General features: G+C 41.0%; 1 protein-coding gene across 2 annotated transcripts in view; it reads right to left on the bottom strand.

The window, feature by feature from the left end:
* Nucleotides 1-16,538, bottom strand: part of Mcc (MCC regulator of WNT signaling pathway) — a 350,991-nt gene that overhangs the window by 296,099 nt on the left and 38,354 nt on the right. For both annotated transcript variants that reach the window (XM_060377311.1, XM_060377312.1), the window contains exon 2: nucleotides 3,354-3,598. In XM_060377311.1, the coding sequence (XP_060233294.1) occupies nucleotides 3,354-3,598 (245 nt within the window). The remainder of the gene's footprint in view (nucleotides 1-3,353; nucleotides 3,599-16,538) is intronic.

The following is a 16,538-nucleotide window of genomic DNA, read 5'->3' as shown; positions in this document are numbered from 1 at the left end:
AGTGACATTTCCTACTTTCGGCTATTTCCCACATCGTGACACCTTTGAGAGGGATGGCTTTAGAGAAAGGGTGAATAGAAGAGAATCAAGTCATTGTATCTCATGGTATTAAGGTTAGGATTTTTGTGAGTGATGAAGGAATACATGTGACTTCTCTTTATTCTGGACCCCATGGAAATATCTGCACACATCTCTGGCACTAAATGGTACATGTTTAGAACCATGAGGCCAAATGAAAGCATCTAGGGAAGAACACTGTCAGATGCAGGCACTTGTTCTTCATAACTGCGATCCAAACAACCAATTTTTTTCCTTTATAAAGCGAGCTTGTCTCAGTATTTCACCAAAAATAATACCCGATGACTTAAGCTGCTTGTACTCAGTTCCCAGGATAAGCTAGCCCCTGCTTCATGTGCTGGCACCTGCGTTTAACTCCTGTCCCTGCAAATAGTAATCGCCCCATTTCACACTTGAGAGAGTAGAGGCACAGAGAGTTTAAGTGATTTCTAGAGTGTTATGTTGCCATGACAAAAAGATTCACACTCAGACTCTGAAGCATCCGTGACCAGAATAAACTGGTAGGCGGCTTCACGGCTTCTGGTTCTTTCTCATGTGTTACAACTCATCTCTTTTTGGTACCTCTTTCAAGAATATGAACTTATATCAAAGGCTGAAAGAAAATTATTTTTCAGCCTTTTCTCTGGTTGAGCCAATCAAGTGAGATGATAAAACCAATGTGATATATTCATCAATTCTTTACAAATTTCCCTTTCACAATTCACATAAGCTACTACTAAGACATATTAGAATAAATGTTAGCTGTAGCAGCACACGCCCTTAACCCCAGCACTGGGCAGGCAGAATCAGGAAGACTGTTACATGTTTAAGGCTAGACAGATCTACACAGTGAGTTCTAAGCCAGACAGGGCTATACAGTGAGACCCTGTCTTAGAAAACAGAACCAAATTGAACAAAAGACCTTTTAACAGTCCATATTCAGATAGAAAACACATTTCTCCACTGTTTTACTGACTCTACAGTATTCAGGTATTTGTATGTTTCATGACTTAACTACTCCCCCTGTGCAGAGTGTGTTTATGTATTTGTACAAGAAATCTATGTTCCGAGAAGAAGAAAAAAAGGACAGTAAGCAAAGCAGAATGAATTAATTTCATTCTTTCATTTAATATTTATTTAGTGTCATTTTATGTCAGGCAATAATTGTAAATTGTGTCTTAAAATACTACATAAATGTACAAAGAAAGTGAAAAGAAAAACTTTAAGAGACCACAACAAATTTCTAGGTTCAGTGCTCAGTACCAAATAAATGAGAGGAAGGAAGGGACAGAGAAAGGAAGGAAGGAAGGAAATAAGCAGAACAAATGAGCCACATGCAGAGTGACATAGTGTAAGAAACAATGAGAGATGGAAAGACAAAGGGAGAGACAGAAACCAAGACTTCAGAAGCCAGCATATTAAATGTATCAGTGTTTATTATTCCTATATGCTGAGATTAAGACGAATTTTGTTTTCTTTGTTTACCTTTTCCCACCTCATTTTCTATAATGAATATATATATATATATAACTTTGATGTTAAGAAGAATATTTCAAAATAAGATATTTCTACAAATTTTGCTGAGAGCAGATACATTACAGCAATCGCCTTTGGCACTATAGTGCCATTCACTATGGTAGGAAAGCCTGGTAGGAATATGGCATTTTTATTGTTTCAGTGACTTAATAATAATGCTCCAGTGATTCCACTGTGCCTGAGTTTGTTTCCTATTGCTGAGATAAAGACCATGACCAAAAGCAATTTGGAGAGGAAAGGGCTTATTTTATCTTACAGCTCATATATAATCCACCATGAAAGAAAGTCACAGCAGGGACTCAAGACAGGAGCCTGGAGGCAGGAACTGAGGTGGAAGCCATAGAGGACACAGCTTATTGGCTTGCTTCTCTATGGCTTGCTCAGTTTGCTTTCTTATACAGTGCAGTGCAGGACCAGCTGCCCAAGGGTGGCACTGCCCACAGTGAGCTAGACTCTCCCACATCAATCATCAATCAGGAAAACTCCCCACACAGTTGCCTATAGGCACTCTGGTGGAGGCATTTCATCAACTGAGGTTTCTCCTCCCGGATAACTAGCTTGGGTCAAGTTGAAAAACCAAACCTATCGGGACACACTGTCAGGAGCATTGATCTGGACGCATCTCCCCAGCCCTCTGTGCGGTGGGGCAGTTCACAATGTCCATGTCAACTGACACAAACCGTGGGAAAGCAGCAGGAGCTGGCACTCTCCTGTGACTTGTTACACATGTCAAAGCAGGAAACTGAGAAAAGATCTAGGAGACAATTTCTAGGTTTAAAAAAAAAAAAGAGGACTGAAGGGCCAGGTTTGGTGGTGCACATTTTTAACTGACGCATTCAGGCAAATCTCTGTGAGTTCAAGGCCATCCTGGTCTAAAACAAACAAAATAAAAAGTTTAGGTGTTTTTCTCTGTCCCTTTGATCCACCAACTCTTTAAGATGTCTCTTTGCTTTTTGGTTGTGTAAAAATATACATGGGCAGGGCTGGAAAGATGGCTCATTGGTCAAGACCACTGGATGCCCTACCAAAGGACCCAAGTTCAATTCCCAGCACCCACATGGCAGCTCACAACTGTCTGTAACTCCAGTTCCAGGGCTTCTGACACCTTTACTCAATGCACATAAAATAAAATTAAATAAAATTTAAAATGTACATATAATTGAGTACTCTAAAATACGTGTAAGAACCTGCATTTTTATCACCTAGGTTCAGTAATTATCAAAATCATTAAGAAATTTCTTTTTAGCTTCTTGTCTTGTACCAGAAGAAATTATGATTCATGAAAGGAAGAACTATCTATAGAAAAAAAAAATAAATGGATTTTAGCAACCTCTACAGTAAGCACTCAACAGCTCCTAGGACTACTGATGCAGTCAGCCCTTCCCAAGCTTTTGCACTTTCTGTATTCATTCATTCATTCATTCATTCATTCATTCTCTCTCTCCTGTCAGAGAAGGTCTTACTGTATTATGCAGACTGGACTCAGACTCATGATCTCCCTGCCTCTGTCCCTCAAGTGCAGGAATTACAGACCTTTGGCACCACATTTGGCTCTCCAGAGCTCTTTAAAAGCATTATTAAAGTTAGAAAATGTGAGAATTGAACTGGAAAAAGAAAGCTGGAAGCAAGAAGCCACTGGGGAGAAGCTGTGGCCAGGAGGGAAGTTCCATGTGAGCCAAACAGGGGACAGGGGTGGCCACTTAGACATAGTGTAGCAGGGACAACGAGGTATGACCACACAGACGCTTGGCCAAACCTACCCAGGCTGTTGTCACTGCTCGTGGGCCAGGAGGCAATTCTATCCCTCAGGTTCTTTTTACTGGGCTTCTCTGACTTCATGGAAAGGTCCACCTCCTCCTTCCTGATTTCTCCGACAAGCTGCGTGTGGCACCTTGTGAAGTCCTGAAAGGAGATCTTTCCATTTTCATCTGTGCCCAGTTGGTTCATGATCTCAGCCACAGACTCTTCCATGTTCAGCTGTCGGCAGACCATCAGCAAGTCATTCCTGCAGGGGTGGGGTTAACGAGCAGAAGAAAGCCTGTCAGGAAGACTAGAGAGAGTAGTTACTAAAAAAAAAAAAAAAAAAAGCTTCTTAAATTCATTTGCTACAGTGTGCAGACTTTAAACTTTCTTATTGCTTTCAGAAAAGTGGTAGTGTACAAAGCCACGTGGCCGGGCGTGTGGCCTCATGCTTTTAATCTCAACACTGGGGAAGTACAGGCTGGTGAATCTGTGTGAGTTCAAGCCCAGCCTGGTCTACATGCTACATAGTGACCCTGTCTCCACCTAAACAAAAAAAAAAAAAATCTGTTTCATCTGGGCTTTTTAGACAAAAGCTTTACCATTTGAAAGAGTGATGGAACTTGTATTCTTTCATTCTTTTTTTTCTTTTAATACCGCCTAGCCTTCCTGACAGGTTCGTTCTCTTTTGCTCAGGCCTCTCCTGCAGGAATGACTTGCTCATGGTCTGTGCACAGCTGGATTTGGAAAGAGTCAGTGGCTGAGCCCACTAACCAACAGGGCACACAAAAATGGGAAAATTGTTTTGAAAAGGAAGAAGAGTAATTTTTAGAGGAAAAACAGAAACAATACTATGTCCACCATAAACATTTATCTGGCAGATGTCAGTTTGGTCCTTGACATTGAAGACTTGTTCTTTCTGTCATCATCTTTTGGGAAACATTTTTGTGAAGACTGACTCAACTTCTAAGTCACAGTAAAGTCAAATAATTATAGAATTTAAAAGTTGGAAGATATTAGAAACCAGTCTGTGGTAACAAATAAAGCTAATATTCCTCTTTAGAGGAATTGCCCTGAAGTCTTGACCAATATGATGTTTGCTGATTGATACTGGCCACCTCTGTTCTCCCAAGCCATCCCTTGCAAATCCCATAGGCCCACAGGACATTTGAACATCTTTTGAATTCATTCTACCTCACTCTTCTCTTCCCTTGTCTCTAGTCCCTTCTCCAAGTTTCTAGTACCTAAACACCATCAAATGTCAGTTGAGATGTTGAAGGGGTTAAAGATAATGTCATCTCAAAATATCCCAAATGAGCAGATTGAATTTTTTCAAGCTGAAATCCCCAAAGGAACTGCAACACTAGAAATGGTTACTGGCCCATGTTTTCCTTCCTTCCTTCCTTCCTTCCTTCCTTCCTTCCTTCCTTCCTTCCTTCCTTCCGAGTGAATATTTTTAATTAATTTATTTTTTTATTAATTACAGTTCATTCACTTTGTATCCCAGTTGTAGCCCCCTCCTTCATCCCCTCCCAATCCCACCCTCCCTCCCTCCCTCATCTCCTCCCATGCCCCTCCCAAAGTCCACTGATAGGGGAGGTCCTGCTCCCCTTCCCCCTGAGTCTATCAGGTCTCATCAGGACTGGTTTCATTGCCTTCCTCCGTGGCCTGGTAAGGCTGCCCACCCCTTCTCAGGGGGAGGTGATCAAAGAGCCAGCCACTGATTTCTGGCACATAGAAATCCACACAAATTCTTTTAGGGAGGGATGTCTTTCCTATACCAAAGCTGGGCAAGAGCCTGGGCCACCAGAGACTGTTAATCTGGGCTGCAGCAAGCGTGAATAAAAGTTTTTTTAATTAACACTTGCTTTCCACTATCTTCTATGCTCCACCCTTCCCCCACCTGGTACCTTATTAACAGTTCAGAGCAGTGGTTCTTAACCTTCCTGTTATCTTGACCCTTTAATATAGTTCCTCATGTTGTGGTGACCCTCAACCATAAAATTATTTTGTTGCTACTTCATAACTGTGATTTTGCTACTGTTATGAATCATAATAAATACCTGATATACAGAATATCTGATATGTGACCCCTGTGAAAGGGTTGTTTGCAACCTATAGGCTAAGAACCACTGCTCTAGAATTCATTATGATGGTCAGGATATCTGTGTGTCCTGACATCCCTTCTCAAATTTATTGGTTTTGTCTAAAAGGCACAAACACAGCATGGTCATTTCTTTGGACTTTACTCTCCTGTAAAGATCCCTACATAAATGTAAAAGTAATAAAATTTTCATGTTTTCTTCTTGTTAATCAGTACTTGTGTTAAACTAATTTTTTTAGACCCAGTTAAAGAACTGAAATAAGAATGGGAGTGAGGTCTGGAAAGATGTCTCCTTGCTTAAAAGCATGAGCTGCTCTTACAAGGACCTTGATTTTGATGCCCAGTGACTACATTAGGCAGCTCACAACCAACTGTAACTCCAGCTGCAGAGATATGTAACACCTTTGGTCTCCAACCACAGGAACCTGCACTCATGTGCTCCGACTCACACTCACACACACACACACACAATTCAAAATTACATGAATAATCACTCTTCATTTCCTGTGTTTTTCCTACGACAGTCCCTAGAATCTTGTCAGGTTTATGTTGCTAGTTTTCTTAGTGGATCACCCTACCATGCTACCGCACGGCATCACATTTTCATCTTAATGGGTTTTATGCACACTATACCTTTTACATGTCCAGCGGTTACATGTGCGCATGTATGATTATGCATCATATCTATACTACTGTGCAAGGCAGACAGGCTGATTGAGTAATACGAACATGGAAGTAGGTACCACAGGTCATTGCTCTGTGTTCCCCATTTGCAGGTGGTGGAAAGGGTACACACATACCCTTGCTTAAGCCTCAAAGCTATGGACACTTGCGGTAGGTGAGTTCTTCCCTCCCCTAACTCAGGCTTGATACCCAGCTGATGTGTTTGCTGCAGTGTTAGTGACCTCGTGCTTGTGCAGTGAGACTTGTCTCTTGGGATTCCTCCACATAGGTGAGAACACGTCTCAGGGGTAGTCACCCTTCTGCCTGGTCCCAGATAAGCGTTTCAGCTGACCTTCATCAAGACTCACACACCAGGAAGAGCCACTCCAGCACATTCTAAGACATATGCTGAAGAATAAATTCTTTACTCTTGTCATTCTCTTTACACTTCCTACCTACCTGTCATTCTCTTCCACTTCCAGATATGTGTCTGGCGTCATCCAAGATTTGGGAATGCACAAGGTTACAAATGTAGAATAAAAACATAAAGGCAAGTTCCAGATATTCCTTCGGGTGCAGGGAGCCTGTTTTACTTTCTAGAATAAGAGTTTCCTCCTCAGGTTTTTAGGCAATAATTTAAAAAACTAATCCTGCTGAGACAGGAGAAGAGCTTCCAGAATTTAAAGGCTCAGAGGAAGATTCTGACATTGACATTCTCTGGGTGATCGGAACGCAGTATGTCAAGTCAGATCTTCACAAATGGGATAATCAGAGTATCTATTTCACAGCCTTGTTCTGAGGCGAATAAGAAAACGCCTGCAAAGCATTTCACATGGTCTCCAGCACACATTAACCCCCCACCAAATAGACATCATTCTTATGATCCTTTCAGAGTTATTGACTGTAGGCCTTCTCAGTGATCCTGCCACATGATTGAGGCATTTGTAATGAAGCAGGAGCTGCCCCAGGGAAAAGTCTACTCAGTTGAACAGGCTTCCTTGCTAAGGGGAGCAATCTGCCTATGGAGACCTTCATTTCTGCTGCCTGTGGCCCACTTATCACACTAGGAACCTGTTGGGAGGCTCGAGAAGCCCTGTCCTACTGAAAGGCAGATCTGCATTCTAGAAATGCCACCCTAAAGCAGAATGTGTAGCCCTGACTCATTATGTGGGCCAGTGAGAGGCGGGTACCAAACTTCAACTCAGAGCACGCTGCACTGCTTCTGTTCTCAAGTTAGGACACAGTCTTTAGATAAAAGTGCTGTATTTAAAAATTAAATTTAATTGACATTCTTTCATTATACACTTACAGAATTGACCAGGATTATGTCCGCAAGGGAACTGCTGCACCCATTTAAAGGTATGAAGGCTGAAAGAAAACCAAGTCAGTCAGAGCCCAAATCCCTGCCCTTCTATTCCACCATCCAGAGCCTTGGACGGGCAGTTAGATCATCAAGTGCCATTCATTAGCAATATTTTTAAACCAGAAAGTTTACATTCACTCAAAGAAGTGTTCCTTTTTTTTTTTTTAAGATTTCTTTATTTTCTGTATACGAGTGCTCTATTTTCATGTACACCTACATGCCAGAAGAGGGCATCAGATCATGGTTTAGATGGTTGTGAGCCACTATGTGGTTGCTGGGAACTGAACTCAGGACCTCTGGAAGAGCAGTACAGTGCTCATAACTGCTGAGCCATTTTTCCAGCCTGAAGTATTACTCTTCTATTTCAAATGTGCATGGAAATTTGGTTCTATTTTTCATCAGTATGATAAATTTAAAAAGTTACAAACAAGAAAAAAAAATCTCAAGAGTGTTCTTTTAAATGGAGTGTAAGCCTAGCCAGCAGCGGCACAGCCACTGAGCTGGGCTCGTACAAACTGCAACTGGTAAATGTTGACTACCAGGTCCCAAGCCTTTTTGCAACGTTTCCCTTTTGTTCCTCCTAAAAAGTGCAGATTATTTCCCTCTCCTAACCCGTGCTAGCCTAGAAATATTCTCTGGTTAATGAAATGGAGTAGGAATAGCATTCTAGGATTGTTATTGAAGTAGGGTGTTATGCAGCCCAGGTTGGCCTCAGCCTCTAAGTAGCTGAGACTGGCTTTGAACTCCTAATTCTCCTGCCACTATCCCTCAAGTTCCAGGATCTCAGGTGTGCACCACTATGGCTGGCTTTGACCACATGGACTTTAAGACACACTGTAGGTTCTGCCTTCCTTCTACCTCTGTGCAGCACTGTGGTCCACTCCATCTTCCCTGACAACATTCAGTACTCACGCCATTCAGTCAGTGACTATGTAGTTTTGTGACAACTTTGGATTGTTATATTAAACATTTTCTTTTTAAAAAAATTGCGTTATCACATTCAAGCCTTTTCTTCCTAGCCTGATCTCAAGCTAATAGAAATCAATGTTGGCCCAAAATCATTATCTTCTGGAATGCATGGAACAGCCAAAAATCATATGGCTTACCTCCAGCATGTTTAATTTCATGAACAAAAGCACCAACACTCAGAAATTAGAAATGATCACCTCTGAAGATAGCCTCACTTTAATATTTTTCAGCTACAGCATTTTCTTTGTTTCAATAGACTTTGGTACATGAGATGTTCAGTGACTATGAATGACTGATGGGCCAAATATGATGCCCAGAGCAAAACAAAGGGCCTTAGTGTGCAAAACTCTAGGCTTAGTGTGCAAAACACCTGCTTTAAGAAAGGAAGCAAAAGTTGTAGACACCCGAGTGCATGGAGGAGGGAAACATGGTGACAAGTGCATAGGTAAACGATTATCCATTGAGCGAATACCACAGAGAGTGGGTACACATCCAAACAGCTCCATGAGGAGTAGCCTGGTCTACAGATGTCCTCACTGCCTGAACCACCATTATATTCTACATGATTGCATTTGAACAAACACACGCTCAATGTAATAATGTAGACAAGCAAAAATAAGGAACTAGAGTTACGTGCAGCCTCCCTGCTCAGAAATGAGCACAGAGAGCATTTTGACATATGTCATAAAGTTTTGGTGAAGTGGTTTTCTACTAAAGCCACCATGTGACAAGTGCTGTAAGAGAAGTCTTGTACTCACAGTTACAGATATGTATCTTGTCTTCAGACCATGCTATTGTGTCACGAGAAGGAATGGTATTGGGTTTACAGCAGAGGAAGTAACTGGCTAGGCCAGGTCATATAGTCTGTAGTTCTGTGGAGAACACCAATCACCACGCAGCAGAGCTGAAGAATGAATGAAGATCGATGGTTTTAGCTCTAAACCACATGGTTTCACAAAGCACAGCTATTACTTTTCTGTGTGTGAGTCCTTTTTCTCTAGGCTATTTTTCTTCATTTAACGTACAGAGAATTGAGGAGGAAGTAAAAAATCCAATGAAAACATTTATCATTTAGGGAAATTTATAGCCCAACTTGGGGAAAATATAATGGGGAAGATGAGCTTTGGTCTCGCAGGCTCAGGGGAAGGAAAAATACAATTCTTCCCACAATGACAGCAAAACCAGAACCCAGCTGGAGCACAGGCTAAGCCAAGGCAGTCATCATTTCAGTAACGGTTTACCTGCTTCTATTCAAATTTCTCAAGCAACTGAAATTCTTAAACCTAATCAGAAAGCCAGAAATAGGTGTTCGTGGAATAAACAAACAATCAGAAAAATAGTCTTAAGAGCTCATTGTGTCCTTGTTTGATTTGAGTGACAGAAAAATGTAACTGTGATCACTCTGATTTCATTGCCACAAATTTCTCAAAATGCAAAAATAAAGCCAGTTTTCATGCAGTGGGATTCTGGACTGTGATTGGTGAATTCTGCAGCGAGATGCTGTGTGGAATAAATGCGTTTGTCTTTCATCACCACTTCTCAGCAAAATGAAGCCATCTACAAATGAAAGAAGGAAATACACAGACCCATAGTGAAGACAACACATAGTCAGAAGAGGTTGTTATCCGTAAGAGGCTTCAACATATTTTAGAAAGATTAAAAAGACACAGGAACATATTGACAGACCATAGAGGTTCTGAAAGTTCAAGCTTAGACTAAGTAGCCAGGAGCTTCTGAGGAGTGTCTCAACCAAACAAGGCTCTAGGTGTGCAATCAAACTGCTATGGTCACAGTGAGAACTGAAGTGGAGCTTAAATCAGCAAAGCTATCATTCCATTCACAGCCTGGAATAAAGAAGATTCTGTTCAAATCTTAGATTCAGGGATAGAAGCATTTAAAGGGGGAAAAAAGAGAATGAGAACCTTAGGTTTAAAAAATTAACTCCAAAACTGGCGGGGTTGTGCATACTGTTAACTCCAGCACCAGGAGCGACCTCTATGAATTTGAGCTCAGCCTAGTCTACATAGCGAGTTCCAGGCCAGCTTGTGTGTGTGTGTGTATGTATTTCCTGGGCACAGACAGGAAACTGGGACAGAAGGATTATGGTTTGCACAAACTTTTCTGTAACATGTTTTGTTTCTTAAATCATTTATATGAATGACATCGGTAAAAGTAAAAACTTTACATTTAAAAACAAGCCAAATCCATCAATAATGTAATCTTCATGACAGAAAAAAAGATTATTATTTAGGTATCTAAAGAATTCCTACAGTATAAGAAGTGGGAAAAACAGTGGAAAAAAGGGCATGCAATGTGAATAAGAAAGTAAAGTAAAATTGAGTGGTCAATAAACATATGAAATATCTCTAAAGAAAATACAAAATAAACTAATAAAAAAAACCCAAAACAAAACAGGTACTGTTTCAATCTGCATAGCATTCCCCAGGTAGTATTCTCACAATTGCCAACGCTGGCAAGGGAGCACTGGCTAGCACCTGGTGTTGGCAGAAGAAAAGCTGTCATCACATCTTTGGAGAGGAGTTTGGCAATGTCTATGAATACCATCTCTGGTGGTTAATAGTTACTGTCAAATTGAAGGGATTTAGAATCACCATAGAAACAAATCTCTGGCCGCCTCTATGAGGGATTAACTAGATTAAATTAATCAAGGGAGGAAGACACACACACACACACACACACACACACACACACACACTTTATGGTGGCTCTAGTCCCTGGGCTGGAGTGCTCGGCTGAATTTAAAAAGGAGAAACATAGGTAGCACAAGAGTCCACCTCTCTCTGCTCCCTGACTCCAGCTGCGCCACGACCAGCGGCCTCCCACGCCCACCACTATGCTGTCCCTACCACGATGGACTGTTTCCCCTGAAATCCTAAACCAAGCAAGCTCTTATCCCCTTAAACTGCTCTTTTGACAGGCACTTTAGTCACAGCAACAAGAGGAGTGACCAACATACTCTCTAATGAAAAATCAGCTCCTCGTTACATGTGCTACATGTGGGTTACATGTGACTGTGTAACACACTCCTCTGTGTGTTCTCAGACGAGAACAGCATAATGACAAAGAACTGGAGCAGCTGAATCCTAATGCGAACAATCATGCTGACCAGAACAGTTAATGTATATCAGATGTTTATTACATGACAGGCCTGAACCAGGAAGGAAGGAATATATATATGTATATGCTGTATACGCATGTATATATAATTACACACACACACAGTCTCATCCTGACAATCTCCCTATGAGATTGGTACTGTTGTTATCTTTATTTCCCAAGCACGGAAGCGAGAAACAGAGATGGTAAACATAGATGCTTATCACAGAGAATGTGTGTGTGTGTGTGTGTGTGTGTGTGTGTGTGTAACTTGAGGTAGCATCTGACACAAAGCTTTTGAAAGACATACATTTGTAATGTATCGTGACAAATTTCCCAAACAGTAGCACATAAACATTACATTGAAGAATGAATCATAGCACTGTTCTGTCAGCACACAGAACACTACACATTGAATATGGATTTATGCAGAGGAGCAATAAAATGAGGCCATTAAGCATAAATATCCTCGATAAAAGGTGAGTAAGAGGAGGGAAGGGGGTGAAGGGAGGGTACGAAAGGGGTTTAGTATGCATGTGTAACTTTTCGAGACAGTGCTTCATGTACACATGTACCCCGGAGGCCGGGAGCTCCCCATTGAGCTGAGAATGATCTTGAACTCCAGATCCTCCAGCCCCCACCTCCAAGTGCTGCGATTGCAGGTGTGCATTTGTAATGTTCGGTTAAAATTACAAGCAGTATATTTCCTAGTAGGTGACTACGTTTCAAAGCCATGTATTTAAATTAAATTCAAAGTCTTCCAATAATGCGTTCATCTTATACTTTTCCCAAGTTTATTTCTCCTACCTACACAAATTATACTGCCTCATCATATGGGCTAGACATCTAGAAGCTTCCTATACAAGCTTCCTAGAGTCATCTCCACACCCAATCAGTCAGCAAGATCCGGTCATTCCATTTTTGTCATTACTCTTTCTGCTTCATCTTGATCATCCTTAGTGGCCGTTACTTTTTTCAATAGGATTTTTCTTATTATTTAATTACTTTATGTTATGAGTGTCTTGTCTGTATGTATTTGTGCACTACATTTTGCCTGTGGAGTTCAGGAATGGGGGTCAAATTTCCTGGAACTAGAGTTACAGATGACTATAACCTGCCACATGGCCGCTGGGAACTGAACCCTGGTCCATATGGGAAGAACAGGAAGTACTCTTAACCCCTGAGCCATCTCTCCAATGCCTCTTATTGGTTATTCTTAACATTGGCATTTCCTTCTACTTAGTTGACTGTAAAAGTTTTCATAGGAGAGCATTCTCTTTGCAACTGGCAGCCAAGAAGTTCTGATCTGATTTCCTGCTCAGAATCTTTTATTTGCTTCCCTGTGAAGCTAAGACTTTCAGCATAATAGCAACCAGTCCTGCTTCATAGCTGTGGCCTCTCAAAGTATGGCTGGACCTCAGTCACTAGCCTCATTTTCTTATTGAAGTGGGTGACCTTCCCTACAGCCTCAGTGAATTTCTCTTAGGCACCATTGTTTGTTTGTTTGCATGTTTTTAAGATTTATTTATTAGTCTTCTGCCTGTATGTGAGTCAGCAGGTTAGAAGAGGGCACCAGATCCCATTATAGATGGTTGGGAGCCACCAGATGTTTGCTGGGAATTGAACTCAGGACCTTTGGAAGAACAGCCAGGTTTCTTAACCTATGAGTCATCTCTCCAGCCTGGTATTATTGTTTTAGATGTTTTTGCCTTGCACATTTCTCCGTCTGATTAGAACATTCTCTTCTCTCCCTTTCTGCAAACTCTAGCCCTTGTTTCTCAGCTCACATGGGCATCTCCTTCAGAATCTTCCTTGCCTACCTCACACAATTCCCAGCCTAATTTCTTGTCCTTTTGTTATTTTATGAAATAACAAATGGGGTCATTTTGCTCACTTACCCCACTCTACAATGTTTATTGATTTATCTCTCTCTCTCTAATAGATCAGAGACCAGCAGTGAAGCCTTCCAGCCAAGTCCAGACCAGTTTTTATAACCCTAATTATTGCAGTACAGAATATTCCTTGATCTTTCTGTTATCTGTGGCAACTTTCTAGCAATAATAGCAGATCTGAAAAGTTGTGACAGAGATAAAAGTTTCCATAAAGCTAAATATGTATAAAATATGGCCATTTAGAGAACACCTTGCAAGCCTGGTACTAGACTACATATTTTTAGAGGACATGGTAGATTTTTGTTCATCTTTGGATCTATAGTACCTAGTATATGTTAACTTATAAATAAATACAGTAAACTTAAAAAAGGAGTAGGTTAAAACATTAGACTCAAAGTAGATAAAATGGGAAGATAACCCGAATGATGAGAACATTTAACCCCATTTCTCCTTTCTTTCTTTTTTAGTTTTGTGAGACAGGGTTTTTTTGTGTAGCCTTAGCTGTCCTAGCACTAGCTCTGTACACCAGGTTGGCCTCAAAGTCACAAACTCACAGAGATCCACCTGCCTCTGCCTTCCAAGTGCTGAGATTAAAGGCAAGTGCCACCACCACCTGGCACTCCTTGACTTCGTGAACACTCCAAATTTATAATAACAATTAAGAACAAAATAAGTTTATATCATTATATTTGAAAAATATTTCACAGTTCGTATGCTGGACTCCATACCTTTCAAGCCAGTAACCTGAACTTGCTACATAATTCTGACAGCATTATCATAGTCACTGCAGTAATTCAGCACTGATGTTCAGCCCTTTGAGCAGCAAACTTAAAGGATGCCACAGGGAGGACTTTGTGGAGGCTTTGTGGAGGCTTGAGAACCAATCGAAGTCAGCAGCTCTAAGGAATGGGCACTCTGAGGCAACACAAGAATCTTAGTGATCTAATGCAAACTAACAGAAATTTGGTGGTGCTTATTTATGTTTTTAAAAAACAAGAGGAAACTGTTAAAAATGTAAACTAAAAGAATTCCTGACGGATTTAAATTCAGTGGCCTTAGGCCACAGAGAAAGACAATCCAGGCAGTCTTGATGAGACATTATAGGCTAGCGTCAGATAGTAGGAGAGAAGGACTCCCCCTTTTCAGTGGACTAGGGGAAAGGGAGGGGGAAAGAGGGAGGGAGGGTGGCATTGGGAAGAAATGAAGGAGGGGGTACAATCAGCATACAACGTGAATAAATTGTAAAAAATTTTTAAAAAATTTAAAAAAAAAGAATTTAAGTTCTACGAAGACAGAATTTTGTCTGACTTCTTAGCTATCTCATTAATACCAAGAATGGTACCTTGAATATAATAAATAATTAGTAAACAAATTGCTTTTGATGAACCAGAATCTATAGACATCAAATATTCCAATTAATTTGTAATTTTATACGTAATCAGTAAGTATAGGTTTTAGTTGATTCACGGAGATTTAAGTGTATAGACACGATATTATTTTTTGAGACAGATTCTTGTTATATAGCCCAGGCTAGTCTCAAAACATATGATCCTTCTGACTCAAGCTCCCTCGGGCTAGGATTGTGTGTCACTATACACCAATGTTGTCTTTTGAGCATGAATGAACTGGCCATTGTACTTACGAACTCAGCATTTGTAGCTACCTACACAGGATCAAGCCAGTCAACATTCAAGCATGGACAGGGAGGGACTCATGAGGTCCCAGCCCTCCTTGAGGAGCTGTTGGCACTTGATGCTGCTGGGGAGGTAGATAGTCTTCCTTTGTGAGTATGGCCACTGGTAGTTTTCCCATGCTTCAGTGGCTGGCCCCACGCCGACAGGCATATCGACGGCACTAACTGGACACTATGAGTTATAATGTTGAGAGGGACCATGTTGGGGAGTGTTTGAAGGGGAGTTGGAGATGGAGGATGATCAAAATACATTGTGCACATGTATGAAATTCTCGAAGAATAAATAAAATATTATTAAAAAATAAATAAAAGACACTGCTGTGACTAAACCCAAGTCCCATTTTAAAAATCAGTCTTTATTTTTAAAAGTCAGTTGTAATCTGAAAACACATGATATGAGGACAGGAATAGCCATAAAGAACAGAGAGAGCTAGTTGTTATCATTACCTAAGCAAAGAAACTATACACTGCATGAAAGGCCCCCTCAGGAATTAGCTGCACACCTGAGCCTCCCTGGGAGAGCCTGCAAGGGCTTACAGGTCTGCAACATGTGAGCCTGGCTCACAGTGGCCCGTGCACTCATTCTTTCCCTGTCTATGTCTGCTCCCCACGAAATGACAGAGGCAATGGCACGGCCCACCAAATTCTTATATCTAAAAAGTGCTTTTTGCCATGCCCACATACTTGAAAAAGAATACAGAAAGAAAAGAGAAAACAAGAAGTTAAAATAGAAATATGTTAAGGCAACTGATTTATATAATGGGTTTTTTAATATAATTTTTTATTCATTACAATTTACTCACTTTGTATCCCAGCTATAGCCCTAACCTTGTACCCTCCCAATCCTGCCCTTCTTCCCTCCCTCATCTCCTCCCATGCCTCTCTCCAAGTCCACTGATAGTGGAGGTCCTCCTTCCCTTCCATCTGACCCTAGCCTATCAGGTCTCATCAGGACTGTCTTTCATAGCCTTCCTCTGTGGCCTGGTCAGGCTGTTTCCCCCTCAGGTAGAGGTGATCAGAGATTGAGCCATTGAGTTCATATCAGAGACAGCCCCTGCTCCCCTTCCTAGGAAGCCCATTTGGAGACTAAGCTGCCTACCTCTGTGCAGGGATTCTAGGTTATCTCCATGAATGGTCCTTGGTATATAATAGGTTTTTAATGAAATATTGAGACACCAGCTGAGTTCTCCAATTACCAATCTCCTTAGAATGATCTAATTTGGTACCTATTTTAACTCATGTGAATTGGTATCTGTTACTCCTCCCTGTTTAATATGGCAGACAGTATCAGCAGGTGAATAAGTTTATATTTAAGTTAATTAAACCTAACATTAAAAGTATTATTCATCAGATGTGCTAACTCAACCTTTTAAATGCTCAGGTACAGTGTGGCTCCGGATAACA

This window comes from Meriones unguiculatus, chromosome 2 (genome assembly GCF_030254825.1).
Source record: "Meriones unguiculatus strain TT.TT164.6M chromosome 2, Bangor_MerUng_6.1, whole genome shotgun sequence".
NCBI lineage: Eukaryota > Metazoa > Chordata > Mammalia > Rodentia > Muridae > Meriones > Meriones unguiculatus.
Note: the sequence above shows the minus strand (reverse complement) of the source record. Positions and strands in the feature narration are given on the sequence as shown.